At 48.2% G+C, this 18,356-nt stretch overlaps 1 protein-coding gene across 2 annotated transcripts in view; it reads right to left on the bottom strand.

Moving 5' to 3' along the window:
* il12rb2l (interleukin 12 receptor, beta 2a, like) overlaps positions 1 to 18,356 on the bottom strand; it is a 74,840-nt gene that overhangs the window by 24,119 nt on the left and 32,365 nt on the right. The window contains exons 3-5 of one of the 2 annotated variants that reach the window (XM_084328843.1): positions 6,735 to 6,880; positions 2,864 to 3,003; positions 363 to 510 (exon numbers count right to left, since the gene is read on the bottom strand). In XM_084328843.1, the coding sequence (XP_084184969.1) occupies positions 363 to 510; positions 2,864 to 3,003; positions 6,735 to 6,880 (434 nt within the window). The remainder of the gene's footprint in view (positions 1 to 362; positions 511 to 2,863; positions 3,004 to 6,734; positions 6,881 to 18,356) is intronic. The other variant, XM_084328844.1, reaches the window with a different exon arrangement.

The following is an 18,356-nucleotide window of genomic DNA, read 5'->3' as shown; positions in this document are numbered from 1 at the left end:
AAGCGGATTATTATCTATTCTCACAAAACTGATTGAAAAAAGACCTTCAGCTCTGAGCTCTACCTATATACCCCATTTTCATCAACCTCATCTTATGTAAAGCTCTGCCTCTGCCTTATTGCACTCCACAAAAAAATGGGGGGGGGAGCTCCAGGGACATTCTGCATGAAAGCATTTGACTTGGCGAAGGTGACCGAATGCACGTACAGGTCGTCGGACATAGCATGGTTTCGGGGTCTATAGACCTTTCTCAAACCCTGCCCTATTTCCTTGATCCTCAAATCACAACCGTCGCTTCCCTAGGGTTTGAGACAGGTCAATTGACCAACGTGCCTCCAGACTATGTTACCATGAGCACTGACCTGCCTTTGCACTCTCTACCATGTAGACTGGACTCCAGTCGCTCATCAGTCCCCCAGAGCCTGAACAGTTACAGCGTATCTGGAACTCATAGACGGTGCAGGGCTGAGGATGTTCCATCATATAGCTGCCAAGGAATCTACCTTCTACCTATATAACAACATAACAAAATAACATCATCAACGACCTCATCAACAACGATTTGGATAAAAGCATCAGCTAAATGACAATGTAAATGTAACAACCCCCCCATCCATCCCTGTGTGTTTGTCTGTTGTTTGTCTCACTACCACCGCCCCTTAGTGTAAAGCAACTTTGAGTTCTAGAAAAGTGCTATATAAGTCCTATTTATTATTATTATTACTCCAACAACAACACCTTAAATACCACATTGCTGCATACTAATGGTATTTATTATCTATTACTTAAAAGGGCAGTTCACCCAAAATTATAATAATATATATATTTCTGGCCTTATCCAGAGTGCTATCTATGCACCTCGATAGTTCCTGTGTGATTTGTCTAGTTTTGGAAATTTCTGCGGTGAAGATGGCTGCTGTTGTGAAGGGCCAGATTAAACCGAATATATATATTTATTTATATATATATATTTAATTGTATTTGTATATTCTCTAATATTCCCTGATATCCCTTGTATATTCCTTGTACAATATGCATTGAATATCCATTCTAGCCTACTGAACATCCCATAATAGTCTCCATTCTACTATTGGTCGAGACCTTGGTGCCAGGCTGCCATACCCCTCAGACCCAGTTCAAACGTACCGCTCGACATGTACGAACAAGTCCTAGTTCCGCGTAGGAATTTGGCTACCGCACCACTAATGGGACTATTTGTTCATAGTGCGTATATATACTGCGCTACTAAAGTAGGACTTTCTTTTCAGTCCAGTTTCTTACCCTCCAATAGAGTCACAGACGTAAAGCCTCCCCGCGACGCCACGTGTGGGAGTAAGGCCAAGTTCGCCTACCATCGGTATTGAGACATCGTGTATATTAATATTTGAATAGTCATATTTGGCACTATATCGTCGAGTTGGACGTAGTCTATTAAGCTAATAATAGTCTGTTAATATATAGTGCTTCGTGCGGTGAGAATACTACCGTAGTCAGTACCCCATCGTTTCGGGCAGAGAACTGGCTGCTTACCCAGGGTAGTTGACCCTATGTGAAGCTGCACCCGAGGAGCCCCAGAGCCGACGAGCGAGTGGACCTGTATACCGGATTATTCTACCGACGACAGCCCGCCTTCCCAGGCATGGATTATGCTTTGGATACTTTGATTATTCCATGGATAAAGACCCCCGACACTGCCGTGTGTTGGAACCCCCCCCCCTGGAGAGGACGCAAGGTGAGGAGACGCTCTGCAAGACGAGGTCGCTTCACGTCTCTCCCCCGTGGACCGGAGAGAGCCGGCCCACAAAGAGTCCACCTGCTTTCATCTGTGGTCCAAGGATCGCCGGTGCATTGAACGGCACTACAGTGGGTTCACCTGGGATACCCTTGGCCGGACGAGGCAGCCGGATTCTACCCCCCCCCCCCTCCTACTCCTGTCGGCTTACAAGCGACCGGATTAACCCCCTCTAGTGTATCTAGTATATAATCATTAAAGTATCATTGCTGTTATTCCTTAACTATTCCAGGTCGTATATTTACCACCTGCGCCTTCAGAGATTGGACATTCTCTATTGATATACCGACGAATACTCCTTGCCATAAAAGTGCATACTATTTCAATTCATAAATGTAATTAAGTGATTAAGTGCTTATTCTACACACCATCGCTGTGTAGAAATAAAGACCTGTTTCTAATTCGTACATTTGTGTTGGATCCGTTTCATCTACGTGAGAGTGTTCATGATAATATATTTATGCCGTGTACTGGGTGGCCGAATATTAAGTACAAAGGTAGTGGTAGTAAGTATCATATCTAGTAATACAGTCAGGGAATTGTACCCCTCAGTTACAGCTGCCGTTACTCAAATACAATGGAGCTGAATGGCACTTGGCTTGTAGCGCTCCAAACACCAAAAATAGACCCGGTTACTCAAGATAATTCACATACCTTGTTGTAAGCAGCTTCATGTAGGAACTATTTTCTACCAAACTACACCCCCATTCATTATGTAATGGTACTATCCTCCTCGCTGATGCCATGATACAATGACATTTCTAATGCCCATCTGGCCCAAGTTGGCACTGCTGGCATTCGGAGATGACACCCATCTCTAAGGTGGCAAATAATATGTGGGCGTGTGTTGATGGGAATATTTGGTCTAGGCATCATATCAGTACTGGGCCTTGCTCTACCTAGGCGCCACCCCTCGCCTAAACCAAGCGCAGAATTTCCATATGTGCAAACGTGTCTGCCACAGAGATTCGCATGCTGTGTGCTACATGTGTGAATGTGCAACTCCAGGCACTGCCTGTACCCGATTATCTGTGCATCGTCAAGAAAAGAGGCTTCTCTCTCTCTCTCTACCTCAGACCAGGCCCGGTTCCCTTCTGTCCGATGTCGAATCTCACAGTCGCCGTGCCCCTGTGTACCGCACCAGCCGGGCATCCAGTCGATCTCCAGTGGCTCCTCGCTGTGGTCTGTGACACTGGGAGTGGACGGCTTCACTGAAAAGAGAGATATAGTTTACATGTACAGCATACTCAAATGAAATGAATTTTGGTAACATAACATCACACCCAAGTACACATTTGAGAATAGGGAGAGAAGCTTTGACTCTTATTTCTTTCTTTCAAATCACAATTATTAAACACAATTACTCACTGATTTAAGATCATCATATGACAACGACAAATTTGTTATACCTTTCTTCTTGACCAAAGGCTGCCATCTTCTACAAGCTACCAAAGATGTTTCAAAATAACTAGAGAAACCCCTCCCTCTCAACACAATCTGAAACTACTGTGTGGGCTTGGGGGGAGTGGCGGAGCACACCGATGTGAAGGAGGGGTGCGCTGCATTTAAAACATAAGACTAAATGTCAACATGGCATGCAGCACAATAATAGTTTTATCTCGATTATCTTGTTTTCATGATCGGTTGAGGCCAAAATCCTAATTGAAATTGAAACTTGATGAATTGCCCAGCCCAAGTATGTATGCAGACTACAGTGTATTTGGTCAGTAATGTAAAGGGAAGCAGACTACAGTGTATTTGGTTAATAAAGTAAAGGGAAATCCTTATCAACTTTGGTCAGTGATCCCCATGAGGCCAATAACCATATACGTATATATAAATACATACTGAGATACAGTGAACATTTGGCAGTTGATATATCCTAATCTGCTTCAATTATCCATCACAAACTAAATGTGAGGGGCGTCTGGGTAGTGTAAAGCCTACCACGCAGAGACCCGGGTTCAATTCCCGGTAGTGCTGTACCTCCGGCTTAGTCAGACATTCCAACGAACACAATTGGCAGTGTTTGCCGGAGAGGGTACGAGTCCTGGTTATTGCATTAGCGACTCCTACTAGTCGGTCAGGGCGCCTTTTCAGCAGGGGGGGATCTGTGGGATATAGTGTGGACCTCTGAGAGCGGTGCGCTCTCCCAGTGAAACTCCTCGCTGTCAGGTGAAAAGAAGCGGCTGGAGACTCCACATGTATCGGAGGAGACATGTGGTAGTCTACACCCTCCCGAGACTGAGGTGGCTTGACTCCCTCAAGTTTCAAGTTTCAAGTTCAAGTTTCTTTAATAATTGTCATACAGAAGTACAGAATACTTTTATACAAAATGCTTCTTACTGTTACGCTCCAGAGACTGTGCTAGACAAGATAGTATGAAATAAAATAGTATAGCATGTAAAATAGAAGTAAAAAAAAAAAGTCACAGTGTTCAGTATAGACATATGTACAATGTTCGATGCAGAATAGAAGTAACTGAGTTACCATACAATATACAATATACTATGCAATGTACTAATACAATACTATATAGTGCAGAGCAGAAATGGGATGAGGTACAATTTAGGTACAATTTACAGTAAGGTGTACGAGTTGTAGTGCAAATCCTTTACCAATAAATATAAAGTGTAAAGTGTGTTTAGGTGATCTAAAGTGTGGAGAGTGGGTGCTGCAGTGTGTTGTTTGTTTAAGTGAGTGTGTGCGTGTGGGTGTGTGTGCTGTGTGCATTTGATGGTTGTTGCATAGTGTTTATTGTTCGTTGAGCAGCCTGATGGCCTGGGGATAGAAGCTTCTTCTGAGTCTTTCTGTCTGTCTGTCTTCCCTGATGTCAGCTGTGTTATAGGTAGCTCTCTCTGAGGTGGCTTGACTCACTGATGTCAGCTGTGTTAAAGGTAGCTCTCTCTGAGGTGGCTTGACTCACTGATGTCAGCTGTGTTAAAGGTAGCTCTCTCTGAGGTGGCTTGACTCACTGATGTCAGCTGTGTTAAAGCCCAACCTCCAGGTTAAACCCTACTGATCAATTATGGGTAGTTTACATCATTGGTATATAATTTCATTATTTATTTTTTTCCATTTGACACCGGAAATGCCACTCTGAAAGAGTTAAAAAGGTCCACGCACGAATAACATGCACGCGCGAATCAAAAAAGCTTATCAAACGCCGACGTCACAACAGGACAACAGGTGCATATTAATGAGCCGAATCTAAAAGCTTATCAGACGCTAGCACCTAGCACGGCCGTGACGTCACTTCAGGAAACGTATGCCTTATGTCCGTCCGGGTCATAGTACTAGATCAATGGTGGCTCACTCGGTGCATCACAGTTAGCCTATATCTCCGCCGTCCCTGCTACACGCAGTCGGGACCACTACACTCACTGACGTTAGCCTATAGCCCGCCGTCCCTGCGGGTGGTTCTCTCCTCTTTGTGTGCCCCCGTCCCCGCGGAGGAGCTTGTGGACTCGACAACAGCGGCGGCCGCAGGGCGCCGGAGCCCGCAGCGCTAGTTAGCTCATAGCTATCGTGTAACACTAGCCTTTACGGGCTCGAGCACCCTACGGCTGCCGCCGCCATCGCGTCCATGGGCCCCCCGGCAGGGCACCCGTGGGGACGGGGTGTACTACAGAGAGGAGAGAACCATTTTGGGTCGGCCGTTCATGCCGGCCAGCGAGCCGGATGTCGGGATATGTTGTTAGCACAATAGCTACCAAGCTAAGCTATGTTCTCTACTAACGTTATAAACACAATATGTGTACAACGACACAATGATTTACATTATTACAAATATGGTAACGTGGTTGTGGCTTTTACAAATAGTGGTTAGCTTTAGAGATGGATGGATGGCTATAATCACGGAGCAATAGTGAGGTGAAACAGATACATTTTCATTCGGCTAGTAGCAAGCATATATCTATGGTAGCAAGGCTCTCTGCCTGCCACTAGCTGTGTGACTCTCAGCGCCCCCTGGTGAGCCCCCTGTTGTCCTGCACTTGTTGTGACGATCATTTTGATTACACACGCACGTTATGAACCATTGATTAAAATATGCACGTGCGTGGTGATTGTGTTGGGCAGACAAAATGTTTGATAAAAACGCTAAAACTGGGTCAATTTCAATACTTTTTTTTCCCTTCTTCATGAAAGCCACTGTTGGCCTAGTCCACATTGTTTATTGAACAAAAATACAACGTGGAGGTTGACCTTTAAAGGTAGCTCTCTCTGAGGTGGCTTGACTCACTGATGTCAGCTGTGTTAAAGGTAGCTCTCTCTGAGGTGGCTTGACTCACTGATGTCAGCTGTGTTAAAGATAGCTCTCTCTGAGGTGGCTTGACTCACTGATGTCAGCTGTGTTAAAGATAGCTCTCTCTGGGGTGGCTTGACTCACTGATGTCAGCTGTGTTAAAGATAGCTCTCTCTGAGGTGGCTTGACTCACTGATGTCAGCTGTGTTAAAGGCAGGCATGCGTTCTTCATGGGACGGGGTTGCACTGCAACCCCAGATACGTACTCGCTATTTGCATATCAATAGCGCCGGTCGTCAGGTGTGTTAAATACGTTCTCAGATACATTCAAACCTAACTTGTTGTGAATGACATGTGTTACATTCCATTCGTAGAGGAAATTAGGCACTGTCTTTAGTCTGTGCTCAAGCGAGGGGACATTAAATGCGCATTCGCGGGAGCGCGCGCACGCGCCGGGAGCGTGCGTGCATGTGGCGCCATTAGGTGCGTGCAACCCCAGATGATTTCAATAACGCACCACTGGGTGCGTGCAACCCCAGATGATTTCAATAACGCACCACTGGTTATAGGTAGCTCTCTCTGAGGTGGCTTGACTCACTGATGTCAGCTGTGTTATAGGTAGCTCTCTCTGAGGTAGTTTGACTCACTGATGTCAGCTGTGTTAAAGATAGCTCTCTCTGAGGTGGCTTGACTCACTGATGTCAGCTGTGTTAAAGGTAGCTCTCTCTGAGGTGGCAGAGCCATGTTGGTTGACAGCCTGGACCCACACGCTCAGTTTAGCATGGCTGGAAATACGGTCGCGTGGGATAGACCCATTCACCCTGGTCCCCTCCACCTGTCCTCTGTGAGAGGAGAAGAGAGAAGAGGATAGAAGAGAAGAGCGAAAAAGGGGGGGGGGGGGGGGGGGAGGTAAAATAGAAAAGAAAAGAAAAAGGAGAAGATAAAAAGATGAGAAAAGAGATTTCACTGGTCTCTTACTGCAGACAAAGGAAGTCAAAGAAACCTTTAGAAACTGCTCCTTCACAACTTAGTATATTTAAGTACACACCCGAGATGTTTACAAAACCTAAGTTGTACTTCAGTAAATGTATTAAAAATTACATGTACTATATCGGCAAAAGTATCCAAGAACACATCAATGGAATAATTTCATTATATTTAATCACACTTTGAATAAAGCTTGAGTAAAGTAAAGTACAATGAGTGTATTTTCTGAACATATAAAAGGTATACTAAGTTATATAAAGTGCGATTTCAGAAAATATACTTTCTTTGGTTTATGTTTTTGTTTTGTTCACTTGGGCATATGGGGTGGAGGGAAGGGAGGGGATATATGAGGGTACTTAGTATGCTGTTATAAACCACAGATGCATGATGCACACTTCTAAAGGATTTAAGACAATTATATACAGGGCTTGACATTAGCACCGGCCACCGGCCAAATGCGGGTAGAATTCGACTGTGGCCGGTAACTCCGTCATTCTACCGGCCACAGTGGCCGGTGACTTTTTTTCTATGAAAAAAAAACATTGTAGTCTACAAAAGGCATCGGCAATAATTAAGTCAATAGACCACCGCAACACTTCCGGGATTCTGAAATCGGGGAGGAGATAGCGGGGGGAGCATATGAATGAATGTGGATGAGAGCTGTGATGTAAGTGGTTGCAGATACGGCTGTGGGGGTGCTAGAGACATGATCGAATAGACGTTTATGCGCCTCAATCTCCTGAACACGGCGTGACCCATTCCTAATCGATCAGAACTAAATCGGCAGAGAAAAAGCCCATTTTAAAGCACCTATTCCGCATGCACATGCGCAGAGTGCCCATGGAGTCTGGACGACGCGAGATGACGCACGAATGAATGTGGACTGTTCCATCAGAGGGCGGAGCTTCGGTGGTAATGTGAGTGGCTACAGACCGCTGCACTTAAATATAAACATTAGTCTACCTGGAGACTCAATGAGGTAATTGTAGATGTCGCCATAAGACGCGTCTGGCCATTTAGTGGGATAATTTTTTTCATTATCCTGTTCGGCTGAAAGGACACTGGCCACCGAAGCTCCCCCCTCTGATGAAACAGTCCACATTCATTCATGCGTCATCTCGCGTCGTCCAGACTCCATGGGCAATCTGCGCATGTGCATGCGGAATAGGTGCTTTAAAATGGGCTTTTTCTCTGCCGATTTAGTTCTGATCGATTAGGAATGGGTCACGCCGTGTTCAGGAGATTGAGGCGCATAAACGTCTATTCGATCATGTCTCTAGCACCCCCACAGCCGTATCGGCAACCACTTACATCACGGCTCTCATCCACATTCATTCATATGCTCCCCCCGCAATCTCCTCCCCGATTTCAATGTAACGCGGAAGTGTAGTGGTCTATGCAAGTGATACTACATAATACTACAACTCCCACAACAATTCAGAAACGTGCATTACCGGCCAGATCCTGGTAGTGGTGCTGTCTCGAGAATAGAGTACTCCTTGTTTTCAGACCGGATGTAAATTTTTTTCATTTAGGCCTACTTTTTCTGTTAGCATGAAGCTATGCCTTCATCAGATCGCATGGAATACCTTTTGCGACGCCGAATGTAAAGGAATATATAGCATCAGCCAATGGACATGTCGATCTACCAGATGGCGATCAATAACTGGGAACTCCTTTTTGGGATCCAACCGGCCACAGGTAAGAACGATTTCACGTAGATTTCATGCTGATCAGGCCTTGTTAGCATAGCCAACCAGCCGCTCAGTGTATGATGCTACAATAACGAATGCCGTTATTGGTAATCAATAATCAGAAACGACGTGTGTGTGTGTGTGTGTGTCCCCCTTTCATGCATTCATGGTGGAACATGATACAGATAAATGAATGAATGAATGAAAACTTTATTTAACAGATTGCAGAATGGGTACAATACAATACGGCTCAATACACACAATTGTTAACACTTTGAGAGCCAGCCGTGTTTTCCTTTTTACCCCCTTGAATGCCCACATCCACGCCAATTGTTACGAAGGATCAGATTAAACCGAATATATATATTTATTTATTGATATATATTGAATAGTATTTGTATATCGTTTGATATCCCTTGTATATTCCTTGTACATATACACGGAATATCCCTTTAGCCTACTATAGCCCATAATAGTTCATTCTCTTATTGGACAAAAGGACCAGGCGCCAGGGGACCAGCCCCTGGCGTCAAGTTCAAAGGTACCGACGAGACATGTCCGTACTAGCCCCGGCTCCGCTCAGGGATACGGCTACCGAAATGAGAGTGGCACTATTTGTTCACCGTGCATATAAATATGGCGCAAGTAAATGTAGAAATCCCTTAGTCCTTTACCCTTCTACCCAACTTAGTAACAGAACGTGAAGCCTCACCCACGATACGACGTGCGGTGAAGTATGGCCTGTTTGGCCTTAGAATAGCATCGAGACCTCGTGCGAATTAATAGCTGAATTGTCAGAGTTTGGCACTGTACCGTCGAGTGCGACGTATTTCTATTAAGTAATAATAGTCTATCGTGTATGGTGCATCGTGCGGTTAGAGTTCTGAAGTGACCAGCATCTCCAACGCTTCCTCGTGTTATCTAGAGTCTTAACCAGGCTGGGCCGACCACATGGCGCCTTCATCCGAGGAGATCTAGACGAGGACCGAGGGACATGTACACTGGATTACCTACCCGACGACTGCTGAGCCCTATGCGGCTGGAATATATTTGCTTTGGTACTGTGATTTGTGGAGCGGATAATCGCCGACGCCTGTGAGTGTTGGATTTACCCCCGAGAGGAGTCAAGTTGAGTCGGCGCTCAGAGAGACTGAGGTCGCCTAGCTTCTTCTTCATTGTGGAGCTACAGCCTACAAGAGAACCAAGGTGTATTCATCTGCGGATCAAGAGTCTACTGCACTGTCTTCTGTACTTGAAGTCTCCCTAGATATCGTTGACCAGACGGTCTACTACCGACGGTTCTCCTACCCCCCCTACCGGCTTACAACCGGGAGGACCCCTTCCAGAACATCCCGCTATATCATTCAGTGTACCATAGATCTAATTCCCTAAGAGCCAGGTTGTATACTTGCTTCCTGCGTAACCAGAGATTGGACATTCAGTGTTGATTTGCCTACGAGTACTCATTTGCCTTACAAGTGCATTCAAATCATAAATGTAATGGTAAATATCATATGTACCTTTTGCTATATTAAATATTTGATTATTACCTTTGTCTGGAACCGATTTCATTGTGGGAAAGTGTTCATCATATTTAGATATCGTGTACTGTATGGCCAGTAGTTAAAGTACATAAAGCGGTAGTGGTTTAATGATACCATACTTATCAATACAGTCAGGGAATTGTACCCCTCAGTTACAATTGGTCCTTCGAGCCGGAGGGTAATTAGTGTAATATTAATATAGTGGTATTAATATTGAAATGGCCTATGATGAACACTCCACGAAACGGTCCTCCTAAAGTAGAACGCCCGCAGCGTAGACGGCAGCCACCTCAGTACTTAGAGGATTACGCTGCCAGTATACTACCTAGCCTTCTACAAACGGTAAACGCTGAAAGTAAAATTATGTCCGACCCTATCAACCAGGATACCCCGACCACAGAGGCCCTAGTGGGTTCTAATGTAACTGACCAAGCTCACGGTGGGGACCAGGAGGGAACTGACACGACTTTACCCCCCGCCAAGACCGAAGAAGTAGTCCCCCAAGAGCTCCGGGAGGAAGACAACCCTCCAGAGATGGAACTCTGCACGGAACAAGATGAGGAGAGCGCCGAGGAGATAGAGCTCCAGGACTCCCCGCAGGGGAACGCATCCCCAACGAGTACTGCCAGGAGCGGATCACCTCAACCAGCGTCTTCCCCCAGCGAGGCGGACCAGATGCTGGCACAGGCGTTCCTCGCCAGCCTAGCAGCCTCTACGGAGCGCGATCGACTCCAAGCACAGACGCTTAGCGAGCGCGAACAACTCCAAGCACAGACGCTTAGCGAGCGCGAACAACTCCAAGCACAGATGCTTAGCGAGCGCGAACATTCTACCATTGAAAGAGAACGCCTCCAAGCGCAGCAACGGAGCGACAAAGAGCGCATACGTCTGGAGATGAGACGCCTTCAGGCGGAAGAGAATATGGCAAGAGACCGGGCCGACACCCAGCGTGCCGCTGCCGGTGCCCAAAGAGAAGCAGATCTCACCAAACGCGAAGCCGAGCGCGACAGACTACAAGCGCAGCTAATGGAGCAGCTGATCACCAGGGCAACACCCCCTCCCTCCACAAGGGGTTCCAGGGCCTCGTCAAGACACGGGTCAAGGGCACCCTCCCCTAACCGATTAAGCGACCCTGAGCCCGACCACCAGAGAGAGCCCATACCCCCCTCCGAACTCCTTCCCCGACTGGTCCCAGTGAGACCCAGCTACAAGGAAGGAACGGCGTACACCGCGGAGAGGCTAAATAGACGACTACAGGATCTAGATGACCTGGCAGAGGAAGAAGAGGGAGAAGAGGAGAGTCAAGCCCGACAGCAGCACATTACTCCACAGGACCAGGAGGTCCAGTACAGCCCAGGCTATACCCCCGCGGCTCTGCGCTACAGACCCCCGACTCTATTCACGGGTGAGCATGACGCACGACCAGTCCCGAGGAATAGTACCTGGACCAGCGGGCCATGGTACCCTGCCGGTACCAGCCCACCGAGAGGCGTAAGAGGAGACTCGCCCAGGAGGCCTCTCTTCCAACGCTCACCGATGTGCCAGCCATCCACGGCGTCATACATTGGCACACCGACGTTTCCAGACTTCACCCATGAGAACCGAGCACAGTACACGGAGCTACGGATGTGCTTAGAGACAATGATGGTGGATGTAGCTGATGAACGCCACAAGTATGCTATCCTATTGAAGCACCTGAAAGTGCCCAGAGCGCACAACATAGCGCTGGCCTATGCCACCTCTACTACCCCATACACAGCGGCTCTAGCAGCACTAGACCAAAGATATGGACGTATATGGGATTACGTAATACAAGAGATAAGGCATATTGACCGCCTACCCCCAGCAACAGACAATCGCTCACTAGACGACCTGTCTATCAAAGTACAATCCCTGGTAGGGATGCTGGGGGCGCAACGAGAAAAGGGTATGCACGAACTATACGCAAACTCGAACGTCGAGAGGATTTTAGAGAAGCTGCCGCCCGCCCGACAGGAGCGCTTCAGGCGGCAAAGAGACCACCGTGATCCTAACGGTCCCGAGCCATCCCTCCTAGACCTAGCCGACTTCCTGGCGAGAGAAGTCAGCAGCCTACGGTTGGATACGTTCGTGCGGAGCACACCAAGCTCCAGAGAGGGACCTAGGAGAGCAAACGATGGCCGAAGATCGGTGACTGTCATGCACCAATCAGAATCAGTACCGAGCAGCAAGAACCACAGTACCCCCTCGATGAAAGAGAAGTGGAAGATGGTGTGCCCGTACTGCGAAAAGGAACACTGGTTGTCACAATGTGACCTGTTCAAGAAGATGACCGCTGAAGAAGTGAGTCAATGGATAAAGTCCAACAGGCGCTGTTACCGATGTGCGCGCAGTCACATGGCAGCCGAGTGCCGCCTCAAGAAGAGGTGTAGTCGGTGTGACGGAGCCCACCTAGATGTCCTACACGACAGTAACAGAAGAAAGCCTGCACCATCCAGCAGCACAAAGGCAAGTGTTATGTACATTGACCCCGCTAGCAGCAGCGGCGCCCAGGTGCTCTTAAAGGTGGTCCGCGTAACACTGAGTTACCAAGATAAGGTCATGGACACTTACGCCGTCCTTGATGACGGGTCAGAGAAGACCCTTCTCCTCGCGTCCGCTGCGGCCCAGCTGGGGCTGCGGGGGAGCGAGAACCAGATGACGATTCGGACAATAAGAAGAGATCTAAAGACGATAAAGGGCGAGAATGTCTCCTTCACTATCGCAGCAAGCGGGCAGCCAGAGAGACGGTATAGGATTACTAATGCTTTCACCAGCCAAGAAATAGGACTATCGCAGTACACCTACCCCATCGCCAAGCTGATGGATAAATATGTGCACCTGCGTCAACTACCTATCCCGCTCATAGACGGTGCCACCCCGACCCTGCTGATAGGCTCCGACCATGCAGACCTCATAGTCCCGATAGACCGGGTCCATACAGGACCCAGAGGTTGTCCTGCAGCAGTCGAGACCCGCCTAGGATGGACATTACAAGGCCCCCTCGCCAAGTCTCTTAACCGAACAGCAGCCACTAGCTGCCTCCACTCCAGAGCGACAGAAGAAGACACCACAGTCCTGCAGCATGTCGAGAGGCTATGGACACTAGAGACAATGCCCTTTAAGAACGAAAAGAAAGACATTCGTTCTAAGGAAGATATTTACGCTATAGCCCTCCTCGAGCAAGGGACAAAGAGAGTCACAGTCAACGGAGTGATGAGATACGCAACTCCACTCCTGAGGCGAGAGGGAATGCCCACCTTTCACGCCACAAAAGAGGCGACGGAGCGGTATCTATTGAACACAGAGCGGCGCCTAGCCAAAGACCCCGCTCAAGAGGCTGTGTACCGCGCTGAGATTAACAAGCTAATCACAGCGGGACACATAAAGAAAATTGACATTAAAGAGGTCGATCAGACGACCGAATCATGGTACGTGCCGCACCACAAGGTCCACCACAACGGCAAGGATCGTATTGTGTTTAACTGCAGCTACCAGATCGGATCACAAAATCTGAATAAAGAGCTCTTGCCCGGCCCAACACTCGGCCCCTCTCTACTAGGCGTGCTACTACGCTTCCGCCAGGACAAGGTGGCTATCAGCGGCGACATCAAAGGGATGTTCCTGCAGGTGAGACTAGTGGAGAAGGACAAGCCCCTGCTGCGGTTCCTATGGAGAGAGAGGATCGGAGATGAGCACCCAGCCATCTATCAATGGGAAGTCCTCCCTTTCGGAACCACATGCAGCCCATGCTGTGCTACGTTTGCACTACAAAAACACGTTGCAGAGGACCCAGCAGCAGATGAAGAGGTCCGACAAAGTGTGACAAATAGTTTCTACGTGGACAACTGTTTACAAAGCGTCTCGACGCCAGAAGAAGCCGAGGCTCTTCTACTCAAGCTCCGCGCCTCCCTGATCAAAGGCGGCTTTGATCTCAGGCAGTGGGCCAGCAGCGACCCGCAAGTACTGCGCAGCCTCTCCCCCGAGGACAAGGCAGCGAGCAGCGACACCTGGATGGCGACCATCCCAGGAGAAGCCCAAGAAATGACACTAGGACTAGTCTGGCGCTTCAAAACAGACTCGCTCCATTATAGACACAAACCCCTGACCAAGGAGCAGGGAAGGTCGACGGCAATACCGACCACCAGACGGAGTGTATACAGAACACTCGCCAGACAATATGACCCGTTGGGATGTATTCTACCTTACACCACCAGGGCAAAGATGATTGTAAGAGCGCTATGGGACAAGGACCAGGGCTGGGACGATCCCATACCCGAACACCTTGCATCCACATGGAGAGAGTGGGAGACGGAACTCCGCTCACTCCCAGGTGTTAATATACGCCGCAGCTACTTCCCACCCACAGTGAGGCCAGAGACATGCAAGATGGACCTGCACGTATTCAGCGACGCCTCCGAAGTAGCCTACGGTTCGGTGGCCCACTTGCGTGCCCGGGAGGAGGGAGGAGAAATACATACTGCTTTCATCCTGGCTCGGTCAAGAATAGCCCCACGAAAGCAACAATCTATCCCGCGTCTAGAGCTCTGCGCAGCCCTAGCAGGAGCGCAGCTCGCCACGTTAATCCAACGTGAACTCACCATCCCGGTGCAAAGAACAATCTTGTGGTCAGACTCCACGACAGTACTCACATGGATCCGGTCTGATTCGTGCAGATACAAGGTTTTCGTGGGAGTCAGAGTCACCGAGATTCAAGAGTTAACAGAAGTAGCGAGCTGGAGGTATGTGGACACCAAACACAACCCAGCTGATGTCATCACCCGGGGAATGTCCCTGGATGACCTCACCCGTCACAACCTCTACAGTGACGGACCAGAGTTTCTCAAGCTCCCCGAAGAAGAGTGGCCTACACCCACCCCACGGGAGGCGAGTAAAGAGGAGGCCGAAAACAAGAAACCTATGTTCTGTGGATTGAACACACTCGTATCCACAGACCCCGACATAGACGATTGCCTCACCCTACAGAGTGCGCAGCTAAAGACATTTCTGTGGCACCACCCAGAGGTTCAGCCCACGACTGACATTTCAGCAGCTGACTACGAAGAAGCAGAACTTCTTCTACTACAACGAGCCCAGAGAGACTCGTTCCCAGATGAGCTAGCCTGTCTACAGGGAGAAAAGCCCGTCCCATCAGACAGCAGACTGCTCCACCTAGCCCCCGAGAGCGACACCCATAGTCTCATCAGAGTGGGTGGTCGTCTGCGGAGAGCCCCAGACTTACCGGATGACGTCAAGTACCCGATAGTCTTGAACAGCCGACACAAGGTCACAGAGCTGATCATAAAGAAATACAACGAGGATGTGCACCACGCAGGGGCAGAGAGAGTCTTCGCGGAGATCAGACGTCGTTATTGGATACTGCAAGGGAGAGAAGCAGTGCGGCGCTTCCAGCGAACCTGTCTAGACTGTCGTAAGTGGCGAGCCCAGCCCAGTATACCCCGGATGGCTGACCTACCTCCCTGTCGCCTCCGACTCGGCGACAAGCCTTTTCACTCCACCGGTATGGACTGTTTCGGCCCGCTGTATATAAAGAAAGGAAGAGGAACCGAGAAGCGGTGGGGTATTGTATTCAAATGCATGACCACCAGAGCGATACATATCGAACTCCTTCCAACCATGAGCACAGACTCATTCCTTATGGCCTTCCGAAGATTCACATCACGGAAAGGAAACCCGTCTACATTATTGTCTGATCACGGGACAAACTTCAAAGGCGGAGAAAGAGAGCTGAGAGAGAGCTTCCAAGCTATGGGCCCAGAACTTAAGACCCACCTCGCTCCATCCCAGATTGACTTCCAGTTTAATCCCCCGAACGCACCTCACTTCGGTGGAACTTGGGAACGAGAAGTACGTTCCATAAAGACAGCCCTGTACGCCGTGCTTGGGGCCCAGACCGTAGCGGAAGAAGTCTTAATGACAGTCCTCACGGAGATCGAGGGAGTATTGAACTCAAAGCCCCTCGGTTACGTCTCAAGTGATGTAGCAGATGTCGACTCAGTCACCCCCAACACACTCCTGATGGGGCGGCTGGACCCCGCGCTACCCCAGACAATGTACAGGCCTGAAGAAGCGAACGGCCGAAGAATGTGGAGGTACAGTCAAGTATTGGCTGACAAGTTTTGGAACAGCTTCCTACTCCACTACCTACCGTCTCTACAGACCCGCCAGAAATGGGTGAAAGAGAGAGACAATTTGACAGAAGGAACAGTCGTCATGATTATCGACCAGTCACTACCCCGAGCTATGTGGCCGGCTGGCCGAGTAAGCAAAGTGATCACCGGTGCCGATGGAAAGGTCCGAGCAGCTGAAGTGCTCGTCCAAGGGCGGACCTACACCCGACCCGTGGCGAGGCTAATAGAACTGCCAAGGCTCCCTGATACTATCGATGACGACCATGACCCCATGACTTTGTGAACTGACTGACCCTCACAGCGGACATTGAGTAGTGGACAGTGCGGTTAATCTGTCTCTGCTTAGCTAATTAGGTGGGACTAATTAGGGGGCGGCTGTTACGAAGGATCAGATTAAACCGAATATATATATTTATTTATTGATATATATTGAATAGTATTTGTATATCGTTTGATATCCCTTGTATATTCCTTGTACATATACACGGAATATCCCTTTAGCCTACTATAGCCCATAATAGTTCATTCTCTTATTGGACAAAAGGACCAGGCGCCAGGGGACCAGCCCCTGGCGTCAAGTTCAAAGGTACCGACGAGACATGTCCGTACTAGCCCCGGCTCCGCTCAGGGATACGGCTACCGAAATGAGAGTGGCACTATTTGTTCACCGTGCATATAAATATGGCGCAAGTAAATGTAGAAATCCCTTAGTCCTTTACCCTTCTACCCAACTTAGTAACAGAACGTGAAGCCTCACCCACGATACGACGTGCGGTGAAGTATGGCCTGTTTGGCCTTAGAATAGCATCGAGACCTCGTGCGAATTAATAGCTGAATTGTCAGAGTTTGGCACTGTACCGTCGAGTGCGACGTATTTCTATTAAGTAATAATAGTCTATCGTGTATGGTGCATCGTGCGGTTAGAGTTCTGAAGTGACCAGCATCTCCAACGCTTCCTCGTGTTATCTAGAGTCTTAACCAGGCTGGGCCGACCACATGGCGCCTTCATCCGAGGAGATCTAGACGAGGACCGAGGGACATGTACACTGGATTACCTACCCGACGACTGCTGAGCCCTATGCGGCTGGAATATATTTGCTTTGGTACTGTGATTTGTGGAGCGGATAATCGCCGACGCCTGTGAGTGTTGGATTTACCCCCGAGAGGAGTCAAGTTGAGTCGGCGCTCAGAGAGACTGAGGTCGCCTAGCTTCTTCTTCATTGTGGAGCTACAGCCTACAAGAGAACCAAGGTGTATTCATCTGCGGATCAAGAGTCTACTGCACTGTCTTCTGTACTTGAAGTCTCCCTAGATATCGTTGACCAGACGGTCTACTACCGACGGTTCTCCTACCCCCCCTACCGGCTTACAACCGGGAGGAACCCTTCCAGAACATCCCGCTATATCATTCAGTGTACCATAGATCTAATTCCCTAAGAGCCAGGTTGTATACTTGCTTCCTGCGTAACCAGAGATTGGACATTCAGTGTTGATTTGCCTACGAGTACTCATTTGCCTTACAAGTGCATTCAAATCATAAATGTAATGGTAAATATCATATGTACCTTTTGCTATATTAAATATTTGATTATTACCTTTGTCTGGAACCGATTTCATTGTGGGAAAGTGTTCATCATATTTAGATATCGTGTACTGTATGGCCAGTAGTTAAAGTACATAAAGCGGTAGTGGTTTAATGATACCATACTTATCAATACAGTCAGGGAATTGTACCCCTCAGTTACACCAATGTTAACGTTAATATCGCCTAATCTATGTTTTAAATTATGGCTCTGTGTCTAATCTGCCCGTCGCTTATCAAAGACTCATTTTCCAGTCAACATTGTCGTAGCAGATTGTTTTTTTATCGCTTCATTTCTGTTTTCTAGCATTTTGAAAAATACTCGTTTTCACGGAAAAAAC

Source organism: Notolepis coatsorum (genome assembly GCF_963971535.1).
Source record: "Notolepis coatsorum genome assembly, chromosome: 14".
Taxonomy (NCBI): Eukaryota; Metazoa; Chordata; class Actinopteri; order Aulopiformes; family Paralepididae; genus Notolepis; species Notolepis coatsorum.
This window is presented reverse-complemented; position numbering and strand designations above follow the sequence as displayed.